The following is a 17,668-nucleotide window of genomic DNA, read 5'->3' on the forward strand; positions in this document are numbered from 1 at the left end:
GGGTCAGACAGTGTTTAAAAGAATACAGTTTCCGTGTAATTATTTCGGGTCATAAGCTAAGCTAGCCATGTGGGCGGCCGGGTGCGGAGGATGCAGCCTTGCCGCTCTTATTACAACAAGGTACAGTTTTAGCTCCGAGAGGATCAGAGTAAAGGAAATTAGTGACTGACAGTGCTCAGCTGGAGTGATGTATTATTGGCAGTGACGGGGCCCTTGAAATGGTTAAGATAAGAAATTTAGTTGCATATTTTTACTGTAATAGAAAAATTAAAAAGAAACTCTCAAAAGAGACTTTCCCCCCAGATCTGATTTCAGGTCATACTCTCCTATGTTCTATGGACTCGAGTTTACTATTCCGTGCAGAATATCAGTTCATGTTTATTTCTCTCTTTTTCTCTGCGTAGGACCCAGTCTCATCTAAACTCACAAAGCAAATGGAATTGGGGTAACAAAAGGAGTCGGACTGCAAGCAGAGCTCAGGACTTCCTCTGCTGAGAAGGCGAGACGGGAGATGATGCAGAACACAAGTGAGGTTTCATCGTACCTGAGAGACTGATCCAGCGTCATCCCTGTGAAATCGAAAAATTTCAAATACTCTTCTGCAACTAGTTTGCTAAATTCATTACTGCAAGGAAACAGAGGAGAGTTGTTTACTGAAATGACAACCATTCAAAAAAAAAAAAGAAAAAAGAAAGAAACAACAAAAAAATTCAGACCCATACCAGTCTTAAGAACATACTTTTTGCCTAGATGTTTTGCAACGTCTGATCTTTTGAATCTGTCTAGATGGTATAAGCGTCTGGCCAATCGTTTAGCTGCTTCCACGTTGCTGTTAGTACCATTACTGAGACTTTCTGTGGTCTCTTTCTCCAGAATTTCGGTGCTCCCCATTTCAGAATGAGCATCTGGCTGTGTTTTCACCTCAGCATGGCTAAGGCCACCACTTTAAAAAAAAAAAAAGAAAAAGAAAAAAAATAGAAATTTTTTCATGTATAGCAAAACAGAAATAATAGATGAAGTTACTGTAACAATGTAAAATAAACTATATAAAATTATCTAAATAAGATTGTGTTTTATTTAAATATTTCACAAAAAATATATTCAGGCACTATATTTCTAAAGACTATAAAAATAATTGCCTAAGCCAGTGGTTCTCAACCTTCCTAATCTGTGACCCTTTAATACAGTTTTTCATGCTGTGGTAACCCCAACCATAAAATTATTTTTGTTATTAATTTATAACTGTAACTTTGCTATTGTTAAAAATTGTAATGTAAATATTTGTGTTCTCTTAAGCGATCCTTCTAAAAGGGTCACATGACATCGCCAAAGGCTCTCCACCTACAGACTGGAAATCGCTGGTCTAAGCCCTAAAACAAACGGTTTCCATCTTAGGACTTATTATTTTTAAGTATTGAGAACTCCAATAAGTTTCTGTTTAGTGTCAATTTTATGTATTAATATGTACCATGCTGGTAAATAAAATGTGGGGCACTTAATATGTTCAGTATATTACTGTGCATAATATTAATACATTTTTTGCTAAAAACCATATTCTCTAATATAAAATTAGGTGATTTATACTTTTTTACAGATTGCTGGCTAGCTTTTAGAGGACAGCAAGACTCTCAGAACTACCTATTGGTTAAACTTTTTAATTTATTGTTTTGACTGAAGTATTTTGAAAAAAATCTGACTTCACACAGATACGTAAGTTAAAAATGTATATTTTAATATCCCATTTAAATAACTGTGGATATACTTCATATATATATATAACATGTGAATAAGAAAAACATAATTTCTTAAATGTCAGTTGTAATATAAAGCGTATGTTTTTGTACCCATATAGTAGATTCAACCCTATACTTGTCTTTCCTATACCTCTAAGTGGATCTTTTATCTGTGTGTGATTTTCAACTGCTGTATTTTGTTTTTTATAAAGTATTTATAAACATGTCTCATCCCACAATATTAGAAAAATCCCTTGTATTAAAGTTGTTACATTCCTCAGAAATGTAGTCAAGTACAAGGAAACTACTAAAATTCCAGTGAGAGATGGCTTTCCAAAATTGTTTCAGTATTTCACTTTTAATATTTTATTTATTTACTCATTTATTTTTGAGTCATAGTTTTATTATGCAGTCCTGGATGACCAGGAACATACTATAGGAGACTGGACTCCAACTCATAAAGATCCTCCTATCTCTGTATCCCAAGTGCTGGGATTAAAGTAAAGGCATGTGCCACCAACCTTGGATGGATTTCGATTACCAAACTGTTAGTTATTAATAAAAATTTTAATTTAACAACTGCCAGACATTTGTTGATTGTTCCCCTTAAATAGCAATTCCTCCTCAGCACTCGCTCTGCAGGAACCTGAAGCTGCTCTAAGAGAAGCTCAGAGTGGAGAGCAGGGGCTATGCTGTCCCAGTGCCTTTGACACCCACCTATGTGAAAACTCGATTCCCTGCACATGTCAGCTTCCTTGTTCCCAGTAGGGACCACAGAGCGAGTTCAGAGCACAGAATAGAGGAGGACCAAACCCACAGTAGCTATTTTCACCTTCAAGTCCAATTAGAAAGCACTGTCAACAGCAAACAATGAGCTAAACAAAAATAGACTTATAGAAACAAGTGTTTATGGTAGAGCCACCTTCACTTTCCAACAAAAAATACCTGCCAACAACAACAAACTGCTTGCTTATGATGAACTCATCATGAAAATGAGTATAGATTTCATTCCTACGTAGAAAATTAAAACTGCCAATCATTGTGTAAACACTTCATATTTTATTAACTATAACACATCTATAGAAATAATTTCATAGAAATTTCATATTAAGAGAAATTCAGTTTTTACCACATCAGTAATAGAATATAAAATATGCCAAGAATAATGTTGGTTACAACCAAATAAGTTACATATAAATATACACACACATATATACATGCATCTATGCGTACAAATATCTATGTGTATGTATATACATGCACACACACACACACAAACACATGCACTTACACTTCCTTCCTGCAGTTATGTCCCCACAAGTCTTCCTGTCTTTCTCTACATAATAGCTATAATGTAGTACAAACAAATGCCAAAGAAAGACTTTCCTTTACCGGCACATCACTGGTTACTGTTAATTCCTCACATGCTCATGCCTTTCTTATTAATCACTTCATGCAGGCACTGCAGTCTAATAACTTGATATAATAAACTGATTTTATTCCAATGTAATTATAAATTTGAAAAAACACTGCTAACAAAAATCCTAGTTATTTTTCTCACAGTCCTCATGCCACGCATCTGCTTCTTCCTTCTAGCTTCATGCCCAACCTAGCTGACTTCACTTCATCTTCTTGAGGCCGGGTGGGGGTAGACGCAAGAAAGATGTGATTGTAAAATCTATGTACATCAGTCTTTTCTGGGTCTCCTTTCAAAACAACAAATAAATTACTCTCATTAAAAGGAGAAGATGGGGACAACGCAAGGATAAACACCTTCATTCCAAAACAGCTTCAATCTGTCCTTTTCCCACAGTTTATAAGATTACTTGAACCACACGGAAATGTTCCTTTTAAATCAGAAGTCATGACAATATGATGACAATACTGCTCACCAGCAATAACGCACGCACGACGTAACACCCTTGACAACTAAGCCCATACTTCGCATATGTCAGGGCCATACTTCTTACTGAAGCTCCTTCTCCTTCCCTTCTCCACCCTAACTCCAATTCTGCCCAACTACCTAGCCTTCCAAGAATTTGGCCCCTGTGACGTCATGTTACTATGACCTCATGTTACTATGACCTCACATTCCAGCCCTGTTTACTGTTGGGGTTTCTGTAATGCTTTTACAGCCCCAATAAAAACAAGAGCCAGAACACAGAGGCCACTATGCATGAAAAGAATAAAGAATGAAGCAGCCCTGTCTTGTTCATACGTACTAAAGCGGACTGGAGGAGCCCTCAGGAGAGACAACACCCTATTCTTTTCCCCTAAATACACCAAACAGCACCCCTCTAGTACAGTGACTATTAGACACTTCCAGGGCTGAGATGTCTGTCTCCCTCTTGTGTATTTCAGCTCCATTCCCTGCTTGTCTAGACAATCTCTTAAAAGTAACATCTCTACCAATCACATCAGTGTCCCCACTTTTGTAGTCTAAGAAATGCTTATGTGGAGCCTTTAGTTCCCACGGCCAAGTAACCATGGCAACTCTCAACAATCCAGATCAGATCATGGAGTCCAATCACTATGCCTTCCAGAACCTTTTCATCTTAACAGGCTGCTTGATTTTCCTAATAAATGTAATAAAATGCCCAAGTGTCTAACTTTCAGATAATTACAAAATAGTGTTTTATGTACACATCTTTAACAAATATTGCAAGAACATATTTATACTAATTTTTTTAAAAAAATTCAGTTTATCTTAAACTTGAGATTAACTAGGCATTCAATATTATGTCTGGCAATCTTATTTTTTTAAAAAAAATGTTTGTTCAAAACTTAAAGAGTTAGCCGGGCGGTGGTGGCGCACGCCTTTAATCCCAGCACTCGGGAGGCAGAGGCAGGCGGATCTCTGTGAGTTCGAGACCAGCCTGGTCTACAAGAGCTAGTTCCAGGACAGGCTCCAAAAACCACAGAGAAACCCTGTCTCGAAAAAAAAAGAAAAAAAAAAAAAACAAAAAAACTTAAAGAGTTGTACTAACCACCGCTGGTTTCACAATGATACTTTTTAAATGTATTTTGACTTCCTTCTGTAACTCACTTCACATTTCTGGATTTTTCTGTAGTTTGATCAAGACTGACAGCTGCCGATAATGAACGGAGTCTTCTCTAAAGCCCTCTGTAAACAAATGGAAAACTTTCCCGTGTGTTTTCATTGTCTCTCCTAGCCATCCAACCACCACTAGAAATGTAACAATATGTGTACTTGACAAAACTCTTACTCAAGACAAAAATTCTTATCCCAGGGTATGATATGCAAGACCCAACACAAGCAGACAATAACTTCTCTTTTCGGGAACCCTGAATTAATATACGGAGTATTCCCTCAAGCCTCGTGTTTATTCCTTACTTGTATTTTGTTTACTGAAATATTCTAAGTACCTGAACCATTATGTATACATCATCAGGAACTTGATAAACATTTGTTAAATCAGTGAGGACATGAATATTAGAAGATGGCTAGCCATAGCAACTGATTAGCATACAACATAAAGAACTGGGTTCTAGAGTCCCCTTGCCTATGCCCAGCTCCTCCCCCAAGCTTTCCTTTCTGCCTGTTTTCTAAGACTTGGATGAACAGCCTACAGGCTACACTTAGCTGAGTGGCCAGCAAACAATGAATGCTGAACCAGTATTAGATGATATCTCAGGTGACTAATATTATAGAGGTGAGTGTGACTATTGGAGGTGCATGGCAGTTCTGAGTGATTTGTTTCTATTTCTTTTGGGACTATACTGTACTGTCTCTGCATGCCTGGGTAACAAATGCCATAACCAACCATGGCCAACAGGATACCATTTTCTTTCTCAGAGGCATCTTATGGTTCATGGTTTTGCATATACTTCACAATACCTTTAAAATTCATGTTGGCTAACTTTACTTCCTACCACGAAGATTGCTTTTGAGTCTTGGTTTCAGGGTTCTGTGTCAGTCTAGTCTGAGGACCTGAAGATGTCAAAGGGGTCCTATTACAGCTGAAGTCATAGCTAGCCACTGTTTAAGAGATCTTCAGAGTTGTCTTTCCTAGACAATGTATCTAAGGCAATGTGTCTGTCACCCCCTGTTGATGTCATTTTTTCAGTTAGTCATAATGGATTAGAAAGTGTAACACATATGTCAGTGTTGGTAACAAACTTGAGACGATAATGGAGGAAACTATAGTGTGGATTGCCCCAGACATTACACCCTTCTATTGAGTCATGTCAACTGAGTCTTGTGATGTGAATACAAAGTGGAGCTAACAGCAGTAGTGAGAGTCAGGAGTTTTGGAAAGCAGTGTCACCAAAGAGTCACATCCAAAAATAGGGGAAGGATGCAGCAGGTGGAAAGACAGCGGCATCCTTCTTAGAAAGCTCTTACTTCTCCGGGGCTCTGTAGGATGACAGAGAATTTGCAGAACTTGGCAAGGGGCTGTGGGCATGAAGAGAGGGCAAAGAGAACAATGTAGAAAGGGTATTTATGTATGGTGCACAGAATATTTCAGTAAACAAAGTACAACTAAAGAATAAACACAGGTAAATGAATCATATATACTTGAAGACAATATTTGCTCTAGTAATAAAATAACCAAAAGATAACAAGAATTCGAATTTGGGTTACAGAGTAGATAGATCTATTCATATAGAAAGTGGTCACTGGAAGCCTATTTGATTACAGAGTAGATAGATCTTTTCATATAGAAAGTGGTCACTGGAAGCCTATTTGATTACAGAGTAGATAGACCTTTTCATATAGAAAGTGGTCATTGGAAGCCTATTTGAATTACAGAGTAGATAGATCTATTCATATAGAAAGTGGTCACTGGAAGCCTATTTGAAAGGGCAACATTTGTACTTCACCAAACATGAAAAGCATTCTAGACAACAACAACAAAAAAAAAACCATTTAAAGTCTAGAGCATGGAGCATGTGTGAGAACACGCTAGACCAGTATAGCTCCATCAGAATGAATGAAGGAGAAGGTAAAGGAACCAGTAAGGCTTAAGGGAGTACTCCATAGATGCAAATTTTTCAGTTCACAAGACCTCAATATATAACCTTTTTGTTACACTCTAAGCTTAAAATCAGAAAAAAAATCTTAACAGTATTTTCAGAAAAATAGTGTACTAACATTAAGTGAAATTAATTTATATCTATTTGAAAAGTACATTTAACTTGAAATATATTTATTACTAATTGTGTATACCTGTTGACAACTATATAACGTCTGAAAACTTGGGTCAAAGGGAATATAGTTAGATGTTTTCTCAGTACTAAGATTCTACCACATCAGCTGGAGAAAATACAGTCATCAAGCTATGCCACCAACAGAAACAGCACAATCTACCGTGGAAGCCAGGAGCTGCAGTTCTTGCCGTTCAACAACACTAAGTGATGTGATGACCCGAGACACTTGGGAGCTCTTAGATGATGGTGTATTACATATGGCTAGGCATGCGGTGAGCTATACCACCTTGGTTATACTAAGGACATACTATGGTATTCATAAAATGGAATCTCCTGAAAATACATTCTCAGAATGCATCCCTTTAGGCTGTGCATGGCTAAGCTTTTAACTAGCAGCAGTTGGCATGGTATTTGTCTACCTTAGGGACTGTCTCCCTTTCAGTGTTGATAACCTACAAAAGCATTCTGTGTTCGCAGAAAAGTCCTACCATATTTCCAGTGGCCACTGAATGGTTGAAGCTGTTGTGGGACAGCAAGGATATGCTGTTGCTGGAAAAGTGGATACAGGCAGATTCTTGGGGCTCACTGGTCAGCCATTTTAGCCTGATTAATGACCCAGGCCAGAGAGAGCCCTGTTTCAAGAAACAAAGTTTCTTCTGGCCTCCACACATGCACACCTGTGTACACATACACCAGCATACAAAAGACAGACCAGAAAATTAATTTCCAATTTGTACTGTTAAAGGGGCAAGCCTTCATTGTTTTGAAAGAATGAAGTGTACAAGACCATGGTGAGAGACCATAAACATTTCCGGGAAGATACTGCTGCAGGGGTTGCCGTGGCCACACTTCAGAGGGAGCACAGAATTCCGGGAAGATACTGCTGCAGGGGTTGCCGTGGCCACACTTCAGAGGGAGCACAGAATGATTTGCTACCGAGTCTTACTTTGAGGAGCGAGAGCAAGAGTGGGCCTTTCAGGCCAGCACAGCTTCAAGGGCAGACGTGTCACTGGCCAAGACCCAAAGATCGGGGAGAGAAGCTGACTGACTCAAATAAATTAGCCTTGAGATGTCCAAGGGAGCATGTGGGCCAGGGTCTCCCTCCAGGAAGTTCTCGGCTGTGTACAGACCTAAGGAAGGCCTTGGCATTTCCCGTTTATTACCCAGAATGATTGAGATGATTCTGGGCCACCACTCAGACCCATATGAAGCCATATTGACCTAGCTTGTCTCACATTTCAGAGTGCTCCAGCCTCAGGGCCTCTGTGCTGGTTCTTCTCTACCCACAATGCCTTTCATGTCCTGAAAAAAGCATAACTGACATCTCTTTCAAGTTTTGCTCAAATGCTACCTTTTCAATAAGGCTTCCTCTGACCACTTCTATACATGTTATCCACATAAACCCCAAATGGGATTCCTGATCCCTCTTGGTTCTTTGATTACACAGCAAACATTGCCTTCAAGGAGTTAGAGAAACATCTCAGAAGTTAAGAACACTCTTGCAGAGGACGTAGGTATGATTCCTAGCACCCACATTGTGGCTCACAACTGATTACAATTCCTGTTCTGAGGGATCCAATGCCCTTCTGACTTCTGTGCTCCTGCACAAATGTGATGCACATACAAACACACATACACTGAGACACACACACACACACATACATAAATTAATGAATATTTTTTAAAAAATGCTTTCAAGCTTATGTGTTTTGTTTGGAGTTTTGGTAGGATCCCTCTAACTTGTATTTCGAAGGTAGATGTTGGGGACTGAGGACCACCAGACCCAGAATTTCCTGTAAACAACTTGTTTTCCTCTGCTCTGAGCAGCCTGTAGCTGCTCTGAGCATGAGCCCCTAATGGCAGGGGAGTGGGTTTTGATGGATCTGCAGCTGAAAGATCCGGAGAGCTGGGGCATGGCCAGAGCACTATATAAGCTGCTCCTGAACACAATAAAGAGGGCATTCTTGTTTCAGGGATGACCCATGTCACTGTCTCACTGTCTGTGTGTGTATGTTTAAAATCTCCAGGCCCTTGCCCGAGACTCGCAAACCTTCTCCTATGACAGACGCAGCACTACAGGCATAGTACCGTAGTACACACAGTACAGGCAGATGGTACAGAGAGTAAAACAACATAGGAGGTCAACACATGAAAACCTGAACTGAGAGTTAGCACAAAAAATCCTGCTCTGAAATGTTGAGAAGGTAAAATGAGATAGACAGTGAGAAATAAGGTGTATGGGGCCATTCTGAGAGAGGGAAAAAGACCGATTATTACTTAAAAGCTCCTGGAAATATGAGGTCACTAACAAAAACAGTAAGTTCACAAAAGGAATTAGAGGGCCCATGTATAGTTCATACCTACAAAGAAACAAGGCAGAAAGAGGAAAGAGGCTAGCATTCACACCTGTGGAAACTCAGCAGCGTCCCAGCAGATACCCAGAATCGGAGGACACAATAATCTGGAGAAAGCTGTAGCATTCAATATGACAAGGATGCCTGAAATGTGCCAACACGGTACAGCCAGCAATGCTGCCGTCTGAACAAAGTTCTACTGCAGCAGAAGGACAGCCTCCTACCTCCTTCTCTTCATTCTTATGAATATTCTTAATGATCATTGGCCAGAAGAGTAACAATTACTAATCCAGAAGGTGCTTTTGAAAACAAATACCTACCAAAGAACAGGCACATAGTCAAAATTATCCACTGATAACCAAGGTGGGATTATTGGCAATGATCTCACGCTGTCCCATTATGAAATGGAAACAACCACCAACTTAGCAGGGTGTTGTAATGATTGAGTGAAAAGATCCATGCAGCAGTGTCTGGTCAGCTACCAGCATCAGGTCCATCTTCATCATGACTACCTGCCCCTACCACTTTCAACATCAAGCTTACTGTGTATTTATTTTGATGATAGTGTTTTACATCAGGCACTATGGAAACATTGGTTGGCAGCCAGTAGGAATTAGCAATTAACTTTATAAAGACAACTGCCCCAAAATAATCACATTTTTTTACATCTATACAGTATACATTTTCCTAAAATAGGCCCCATAATTTAAAACATGAGAGAACACCCTAATTAGTGAAGGTCCTGGCAGAGACTTCTCTGTGCAGTACAGAAGCAAAAAGTCTGTCTTTACCATGATGCTTTCAATCACTGTCTCCCCTCTGCAGGAGTCCCTAGAAACCATATCTTACCAGGTCCTACACTCAGAATTCCACAAGAGGGCACCAGTATGTGCATCAGTGAGCCTCAGACTGATTTGTAACAATTGAAAACTTTGCCCTGATAGGCACTGATGCTTCTTTATGAAAAAAAACTCAGTGATTTCAGGTTTTCACTTTTCCGCATTTGGACTTTTGAGTTTGTTGTTGCTCATTCTGAGACAGAGTTCGTGAACTCTTGATGCTCTGTCTCTACCTCCCAGGCACAGAGAGTACCAGCATGCAAAATTAGGCCAGGCTCCTTGTTCTCCTAAGTTGCAGAGTTGTACCAACTCTCAGATGAGAATGTAGTATCTGTAATATTATCCACTTTGATGAAAACCACACCACGGCAATTTGAAATGAATAATTTTAAAGAAATCATATGTCTCACAACCAAATATGAAAACATTCTATGGTCATTATTTGCACAGGAGTTTCTTTGTACAAGTTGAGATCAGTGAACCCCAAATCCAACGGGCAGGACTCATCTTTCTAGAATACTCATAGGATATCACTGGACAGCCTTCTGTCCATGTTAAGTTCAGATGAATAAGTCAATATTGTGTACTGGTCTCAGAGGCTATATAGCAGAAAGGATAAGGGGGCTGCTTGAGGGGAATCTAGGATTGGCCAGTGAAGAAGCATAAAAATTTTGCTACAAAATTGGCAGTAGATACTACAAAAAGTAGACAATATTTACTTGGGTAATGGCTACAATTTAAAAGTTACATATTACTAATTAAACAATTGTTCCTCTCACAAAGCTGGTATATCTGTGTCAATCCTCCCTACTTCCTGCTTGGCATACAACCAAAAGCTCCATCTATATCTATGAGGACAACCGTTCTCTTGAACTGCAAGCAGGAGCCACAATGTGAGATGTGACCCCTCCCCATTCAAGTTGAGGTTTTTGGTTTTGTATATTTGTGTGTGGATATTTGCTCACATGCATACATTTGGAACTCAGAAAACAACCACTAATGTCATTGCTCGGGAAGTAGCAACAGATGCTAATAGACATTTGACTATAAAAGTTGTTGGATTAATCTAACCTATATATTTCGAAAATGCCTTGATTCCAAAATTTAAGTCAAAAAAATATGTTACTTTGGAAAACAGGTTTTGTTTTTGTTTCCACAGGAAATGGGAGGTTGTGGATTCATTCTTGGCTAAGAAAAGCAAGGTTTGATCAAGGAAGACATCCTGAAAAATACGATGGGAACAGATGGCCCAGATGATCCAATGTTTCAAAGCACTTCTGCTGCAGTTTCCTCTGAGTTCTACATCCAGATCAGCCTCAAAACTGCTGCTGAGATGACCCAGCCTCACAGAATACTCCAATCAGGACTTGACCACAAACATAAATTTTCTTTGGGTTCCTATAAGATTATCAGCACTCCCAATTAGTAGCCTAGAAAACTATGCCCAAATTCCCAAGAAATGGATTATGGATGCTTGTCATTGATTAGTGTATTGGTTATAAGTTGTTATGGATAATGGTCAGGAAAAAAGCTAAACAAAGGAGAACAGATCCAGGGTCTTGTTTTGAAAAGAAAAAAAGGGGGGAACTACTGTGGGATAATGCTTTTGTATACTGTAAAGTTTTGTCACTTGTACTGCTTTAATAAAACAGTGATTGGCCAGTAGCCAGGCAGGAAGTAGAGGCAGGGTGACCAGACTAAGAGAATTCTGAGAAGAGAAAAAGCAGAGACGCAGTTACCAGCCAGACACAGAGGAAGCAAGATGCAATTGCCTCATTGATAAAAGGTACCAAGTCACATGGCTAAAGGTAGACAAGAATTATGGGTCAATTTAAATTGTAAAAGCTAGGTAAATATAAGCCTGACCACATACAACAAACAGTTTTTAATTAATATATGCCTCTGTGTGTTCCTTTGGGACTGAACAGCTGCGGAACTGGGCAGGATAGAAACTTATGTCTACAACTGTCTATCGTTATATTAAACAGGATCTCTCAATGACCTAGAATTCCTCAAGTAAACTAGGTTAGCTGGATAGTGAGTCTCAGGGATGGAGGCATCTGTCTTTACCTCCCCAACACTAAGATTATAAGAGCACCTGGGTCAACAGATCTTTAAAATCACACACAAAGAAAGAAAACAATGCCATCCCTATCTGTCTATTGTAGCACTATCCAAAGCAGAAGTGACAAGCTCAGAATCTAAGGACAAAATCAGCCTTCCCAAGAGGTAGGTGCGCTGTGAACAAACTCATTAGCATTTTAATTTCAAGACATGGAAAATACAATCAGGATAAAAGGGAGAAAATTCAAAAGCCCGGGAAACTAGAAAATAATATGTGCTAAAAGCTGTGCAAACCAGTGTGCACCCCAGTGTATCCCCCAGAACCAGTTCTCAAGCTTTCCTGTAAAGGCAGGAGAGTGGCCAGGAGAACCAGAGATGCTACCAAATGCAGAAGGAAACAAAAACAAAAATTCCCATGACTTTTCTCCCATCTTAACTTGTGGAGAATTTAGGCAAAAGTAGTTCCTGCTTCTAGTAATACTATACATATTTCATCAACTCCTGTACATAGTCTGTCTTATCACGCTCCAGTCTTTGACTTTAGAATGGTTTTTCATGCAGCATGCAGTACAAAACCTGTCAGAAAAGTGACCAACAGATGTTTATTCCTGTGTCAAAGGGAAATTACACTGCTGGCTTTTCTTGATTTAATTGATATTTATGTCTTTAAAAAAATCAAGCTATGAGTTGGTAGTAAGACAAAAGTATTAAATATGCCAAAAGCATCAAACCCAAACAACTAAAATAATTATTATTTGCATGTAAAAATACCTCAGGCTATGAACTACTAATAGAATATTCAAATCTCACAAAGCATTTTACCATAGTTAGCTAGTAACATATTTCTGTCCAGTGGAACTGATATATCTCCCAGTCAGTAGCAGAAACATTGTATATTTTTTAATGCTCTGCCTATTTTTTACTAATATACAGTGTCCTTAAAATACTCTACCACCTAATTTTTAAAAAGATTGTATTGTTTCTTTATTTATTGATATGTCATAATAATCAAATAATGATGGTATAAGGTTCTTTGCTGTCAGTTCTCTATTTGGGGCAGTATATGCTATTTTGGTGTTTATTTTTTATATGTAATTCTAGAGGTTTGTATAAGTCTCAAAGACCACCATTCAAAATATTAGAGAAATTAACCAAAATCTGTCAATAGCCTTTAAAGTCTTCCTTTCCAGAAAGAGCGAAATGAAGGCGTTTTGAGCACTGTTATCATCTTTAGAACACAGCCAATACACTAGAGATGACTAGTATTAAAATCTGACTTATCCATTTTTCTCTAAAGGATGGGTCATACAAAATTCATAAGTGGGAAACTACTGACTATCTCCGTTTTCCCTCCTAAGTGCCTCAAGGTATGGTAGACATGAATCATTCTGAAATTCCTATCTGCTGCAGGAAGCTGAAAACCAGAGATAAAACTAGCACCAGCATGCAGTTGGTGACTTTCAGAGAACACACATTTCAGCACACAATACATTTTAACTCTATTTACCTTAACTTTTGCCAAAAACGAAAACAATGTACCAGATGGTCAACTTCAGATTACATCAGCTCTGTAAGCACAGATATATCAATTCCCTTCACCTTCCTTCCCTGGGTCCTGGCACTACTTATCCTAGCAAATCTGTGCACTTGACAGGGACCTCTAGTTATTCAAATCCATGGAAAGTTTTTTTTAAACTGTATTTATAAAACATGTAAGAAAAATCACTCTAGGGATATTATAAGGCATATTATAAAGACAGAAAGAAAGAAAGAAAGAAAGAAAGAAAGAAAGAAAGAAAGAAAGAAAGAAAGGAAGGAAGGAAGGAAGGAAGGAAGGAAGGAAGGAAGGAAGGAAGGAAGGGAGAACAAAAGAGAGCAAAAACTAATTATTTCAACAGACAGAAAGACAACCAACAGGCAAGACACACTTACCATCCGGTCTTGCACCTGGAGGACACAATCCTTCCCTCTGGGCTAGAAACAAATGCTACTCACTGCTGTGTAATTCTTAAAATTCATTTTTAAATCTTTCCTTCAGCATGGACAGTTCATGGAGACTGCCTGGGTTTGACATTCTAAACTGCTATAGCAGGAAGGAGGACTGATAAAATAACCCTCAGAATCCTATAAATCAGCTCTCAAAAGCCCTACAAAAGCAACTTTACCACAGCCACTGAAAAAAGTACAGGTCAGGTGGCAATAATAGCCAAGGTGTGAGTTCTCTGCTCTGTCATCCCCAAAGGTGTCAGAAGTCCTGTCCTCCTAGGAATCAGGCTGGCGCAGGAGATCCTAAATTCCACAATGGGCTACAATGTAATGTCACCAGCCCCAAGTCACCCAAAGGATGACGCCTCTGCACCTTGTCACAATGCTGTCACATGCTAGTCACTTCATAGCAACCAAAATCCTTCCAGAAGTAGCCCCCAATTAAATGCTGCCAAGGTTGGGGAGAAAGTTCATTACTGAAAATGAAGCACCTGCTCTGTGTTCTCCTCAGTTACCGATCTTTTATATTAAGCACATATAATATCACACACACACACACACACACACACACACAGAGCCATGTTTATAAATGTTTACTGAAAACCTTTCTAAAGTACTACAAATGTAGCAAAAGAAAAAATAAACCAGACCCTGAGTAGTAAGTGCTTTCTCCAAAACACCGAGCTCCTGAGGCGCACAGCTGGAATTGACTCAAACCTGTCTAGATCCTAGAGCACTGTGCACAGTCAACAATCCATTATACAACTCTAGATAAAACGGAAAAGACAAAGTGTCTGCACAAGAGGAAAAATTATGGATTGGCAGACATACAAATTGTAACTCCATTTCCAGCTCAGTTTCCTCATATGAAAATAATAGAATACCATATGCCTTAAATGGTTACCAGGAAAATTAAAGATGCTTGCCCCAGAGAGTTACTCTTGAGAAAATATTTTTAAACATTTTAATGGCTTCTGCTTCCTAGAGTTCTTAATTTTTACAAACTAAAAATAAGGATAAAAGTTCTCTATGCTTAAATAAAAACACCATCTTTATAGACTGTCAAAAAAAAAAAGTTCTCCACAACTCCCCTAAGTAGAGTCAAAGGCCAGCAATCAACTTAAGGAACATATTTCACTCCTTATAGTAAATGCTACAAACAAATGTAGTGTTTGGAGTAGCAATTAAAAATTCTAGAAACCAAGATGGCTTGTTTAATGTGGGACTACGATGCAGAGATCTAAAAGAATGGAGATTAAACCCATGATAAGAGCATCAGCACCACACAGCACTGCAGCCCAGTGTCAGGGAACACACAGCCTACAATTATACATTAGCCAAATCTCTAGACAAGAAAACTATGGTAATATTCAGACATACAAACACATCTTTAACTCAGCAGTAACTCTCAAACCCTGGCTTATGGACCCCCTTTGTGACATCTACTCACCCTCTTCCTTACTGCATTGTTTTTTTGTTATGGGTGACAAACTCACTCTGGCATTAGAATTACTTGGGGATTGTTAGGCAGTCAACCTACCCAGCCCCAAAGGTCGAAAGTCAATGAGTTATTGACATTACAAAGCGCACAGTATATTCAGAAATGCAAGTTGGCCTCAGTATAGAGTTCTACATGGCTCTTACCTTTTATCATATGTGGGAGTTCTCTGGGACACTGGCCAAGAAAATGCAGATTATGGGCATCATGTGTAAATAGTAAAGAGTCGCAGGTACAACCTAGGTTGTGATTCATAATGGAGAAGGAGTAACTGATATGGGATTCCCTCTGTATGCTGTGATTACCCTTAACGAATAAAGAAAACTGGCTTGGCCTGATAGGGTAGAACAGAGCTAGGGGAAAACTAAACTGAATGCTGGGAGAAAGAGGGAAGAGTCAGGGAGAAGCCATGGAGCCGCCAGAAACAGGCATGCTGAAACCTTGCCAGTATGCTACAAGCCTTGTGGTAAAATAAAAGTTATGGAGATGGGTTAATTCTAGATGTAAGAGCTAGCTAGCAATATGCTTAAGTAATTGGCTAGGCAATGGTTTAAATAATGTAGTTTCTGTGTGATTATTTCGGGTCTGAGCATCTGGAACGAACAAGCAGCCTCCTTACAACAGGTAACTGAAAAGTCCATGTCTACTGATGCAGGTATTCACATTCTAACCACATTGCCTTTTTTTTGTTGTTGTTGTTTTATTTTGTTTTAGTTTTCCTGGGTTTTATTTATTTGTTTGTTTGTTTGTTTTCTTGTTTTGTTTTTCTGTAGACCAGGCTGGCCTCAAACTCACAGAGATCTGCCTGCCTCTACCTCCCAAAGTGCTGATATTAAAGGCATGTACCACCATGGCTACCACTCACATTGTCTCTTGTTACAGGACAAAACTGTAACTGTCAGGGAAGGATATAGGACGTTAGGAAAGTAAATCCTGTACAACAGTAAATACTAACTCAGGCAGCCCTTGGAAATTATTAATTTACATTTTGAACATTATTACTTTAAAATATAATTTTTGACAGAAAGACAGAGAATCATTTGTGAAGACCTGGTTCTTTCCCTAGTCTCCATGAGCAGCTGATTTCTGACTCTAAAAATACTAGAGAAATCAGGGCATCCAACACGGCCTTGCATCAGGTGACTGAGAAACACGTCATTTGGTCAGATGCTCAAGTCTCTCTGTATTTCCTCTCCGCATAGCAAGAGGCACTCAACTGTGTAATTTTCTGCTTGACCACAGGACACCTGGATACACAGGCAATATTTCTGTTATTGTATCCATAAAGGAACACCCAGAAGAGACTAGCATTTGATTTGGGGAACATGTACCCTTTCCATGGAGATGAGCATCATTCAATCTCTGTGAGCCTAAATGGAACAAAAATGCTGAAGAAAGGGTAATTCAGTGTCTCTTTGGTCACATGAACTGCACCTTCCTCTTTTTTTTTTTTTTTTTTGGTTTTTCGAGACAGGGTTTCTCTGTGGTTTTGGAACCTGTCCTGGAACTAGCTCTTGTAGACCAGGCTGGTCTCGAACTCACAGAGATCCGCCTGCCTCTGCCTCCCAAGTGCTGGGATTAAAGGCGTGCGCCACCACCACCAGGCCTTCCTCTTTTTTTGAAAAGGAACCTGCTCACAAATGGAACTTGGATCAAGTCTACACTACCAGCTCTCTGCTCTCCAGCTTTCAAGAAACCCTTTCCTGGGTCTATAACTTGCAAGTGATTGATCAAGGAACTTTTCAGTCTCCATAATCATAAAAACAATTATAACAAATCCCATGCTTGCGTACTGGATGGATGTGCACACAGACAGAAGATGACAAAGAGAAAATCTCCCATTGGTGGAGTTTCTCTGTCATATGCAGATATGCTACACTCTTCACATGAATTGGGCCAGTTCTTAGGTCTAAATGGAATTATATCAGCAGCAATTTCTCTTCTAACTTTCAAAGTCCAATTTGTTATATTGTTCTTAAAATGTCAAAATGAAATGTTAGCAAATATTCTCTTAAATGTAAA

At 39.1% G+C, this 17,668-nt stretch overlaps 1 protein-coding gene across 6 annotated transcripts in view; it reads right to left on the bottom strand.

Annotated features, from left to right (window-relative positions):
- The window catches only part of Psd3 (pleckstrin and Sec7 domain containing 3), a 457,750-nt gene that overhangs the window by 207,890 nt on the left and 232,192 nt on the right, over positions 1 to 17,668 (bottom strand). For 5 of the 6 annotated variants that reach the window (XM_026789576.1, XM_026789579.1, XM_026789577.1 and 2 more), the window contains 2 exons: positions 740 to 943; positions 545 to 625 (listed from right to left, as the gene is read on the bottom strand). In XM_026789576.1, the coding sequence (XP_026645377.1) occupies positions 545 to 625; positions 740 to 943 (285 nt within the window). Of the gene's footprint in view, positions 1 to 544; positions 626 to 739; positions 944 to 3,625; positions 3,688 to 17,668 lie in introns of those variants that run through there. The other variant, XM_013354005.2, reaches the window with a different exon arrangement.

The sequence above is a fragment of the Microtus ochrogaster genome, unplaced genomic scaffold, assembly GCF_000317375.1.
Source record: "Microtus ochrogaster isolate Prairie Vole_2 unplaced genomic scaffold, MicOch1.0 UNK23, whole genome shotgun sequence".
Taxonomy (NCBI): Eukaryota; Metazoa; Chordata; class Mammalia; order Rodentia; family Cricetidae; genus Microtus; species Microtus ochrogaster.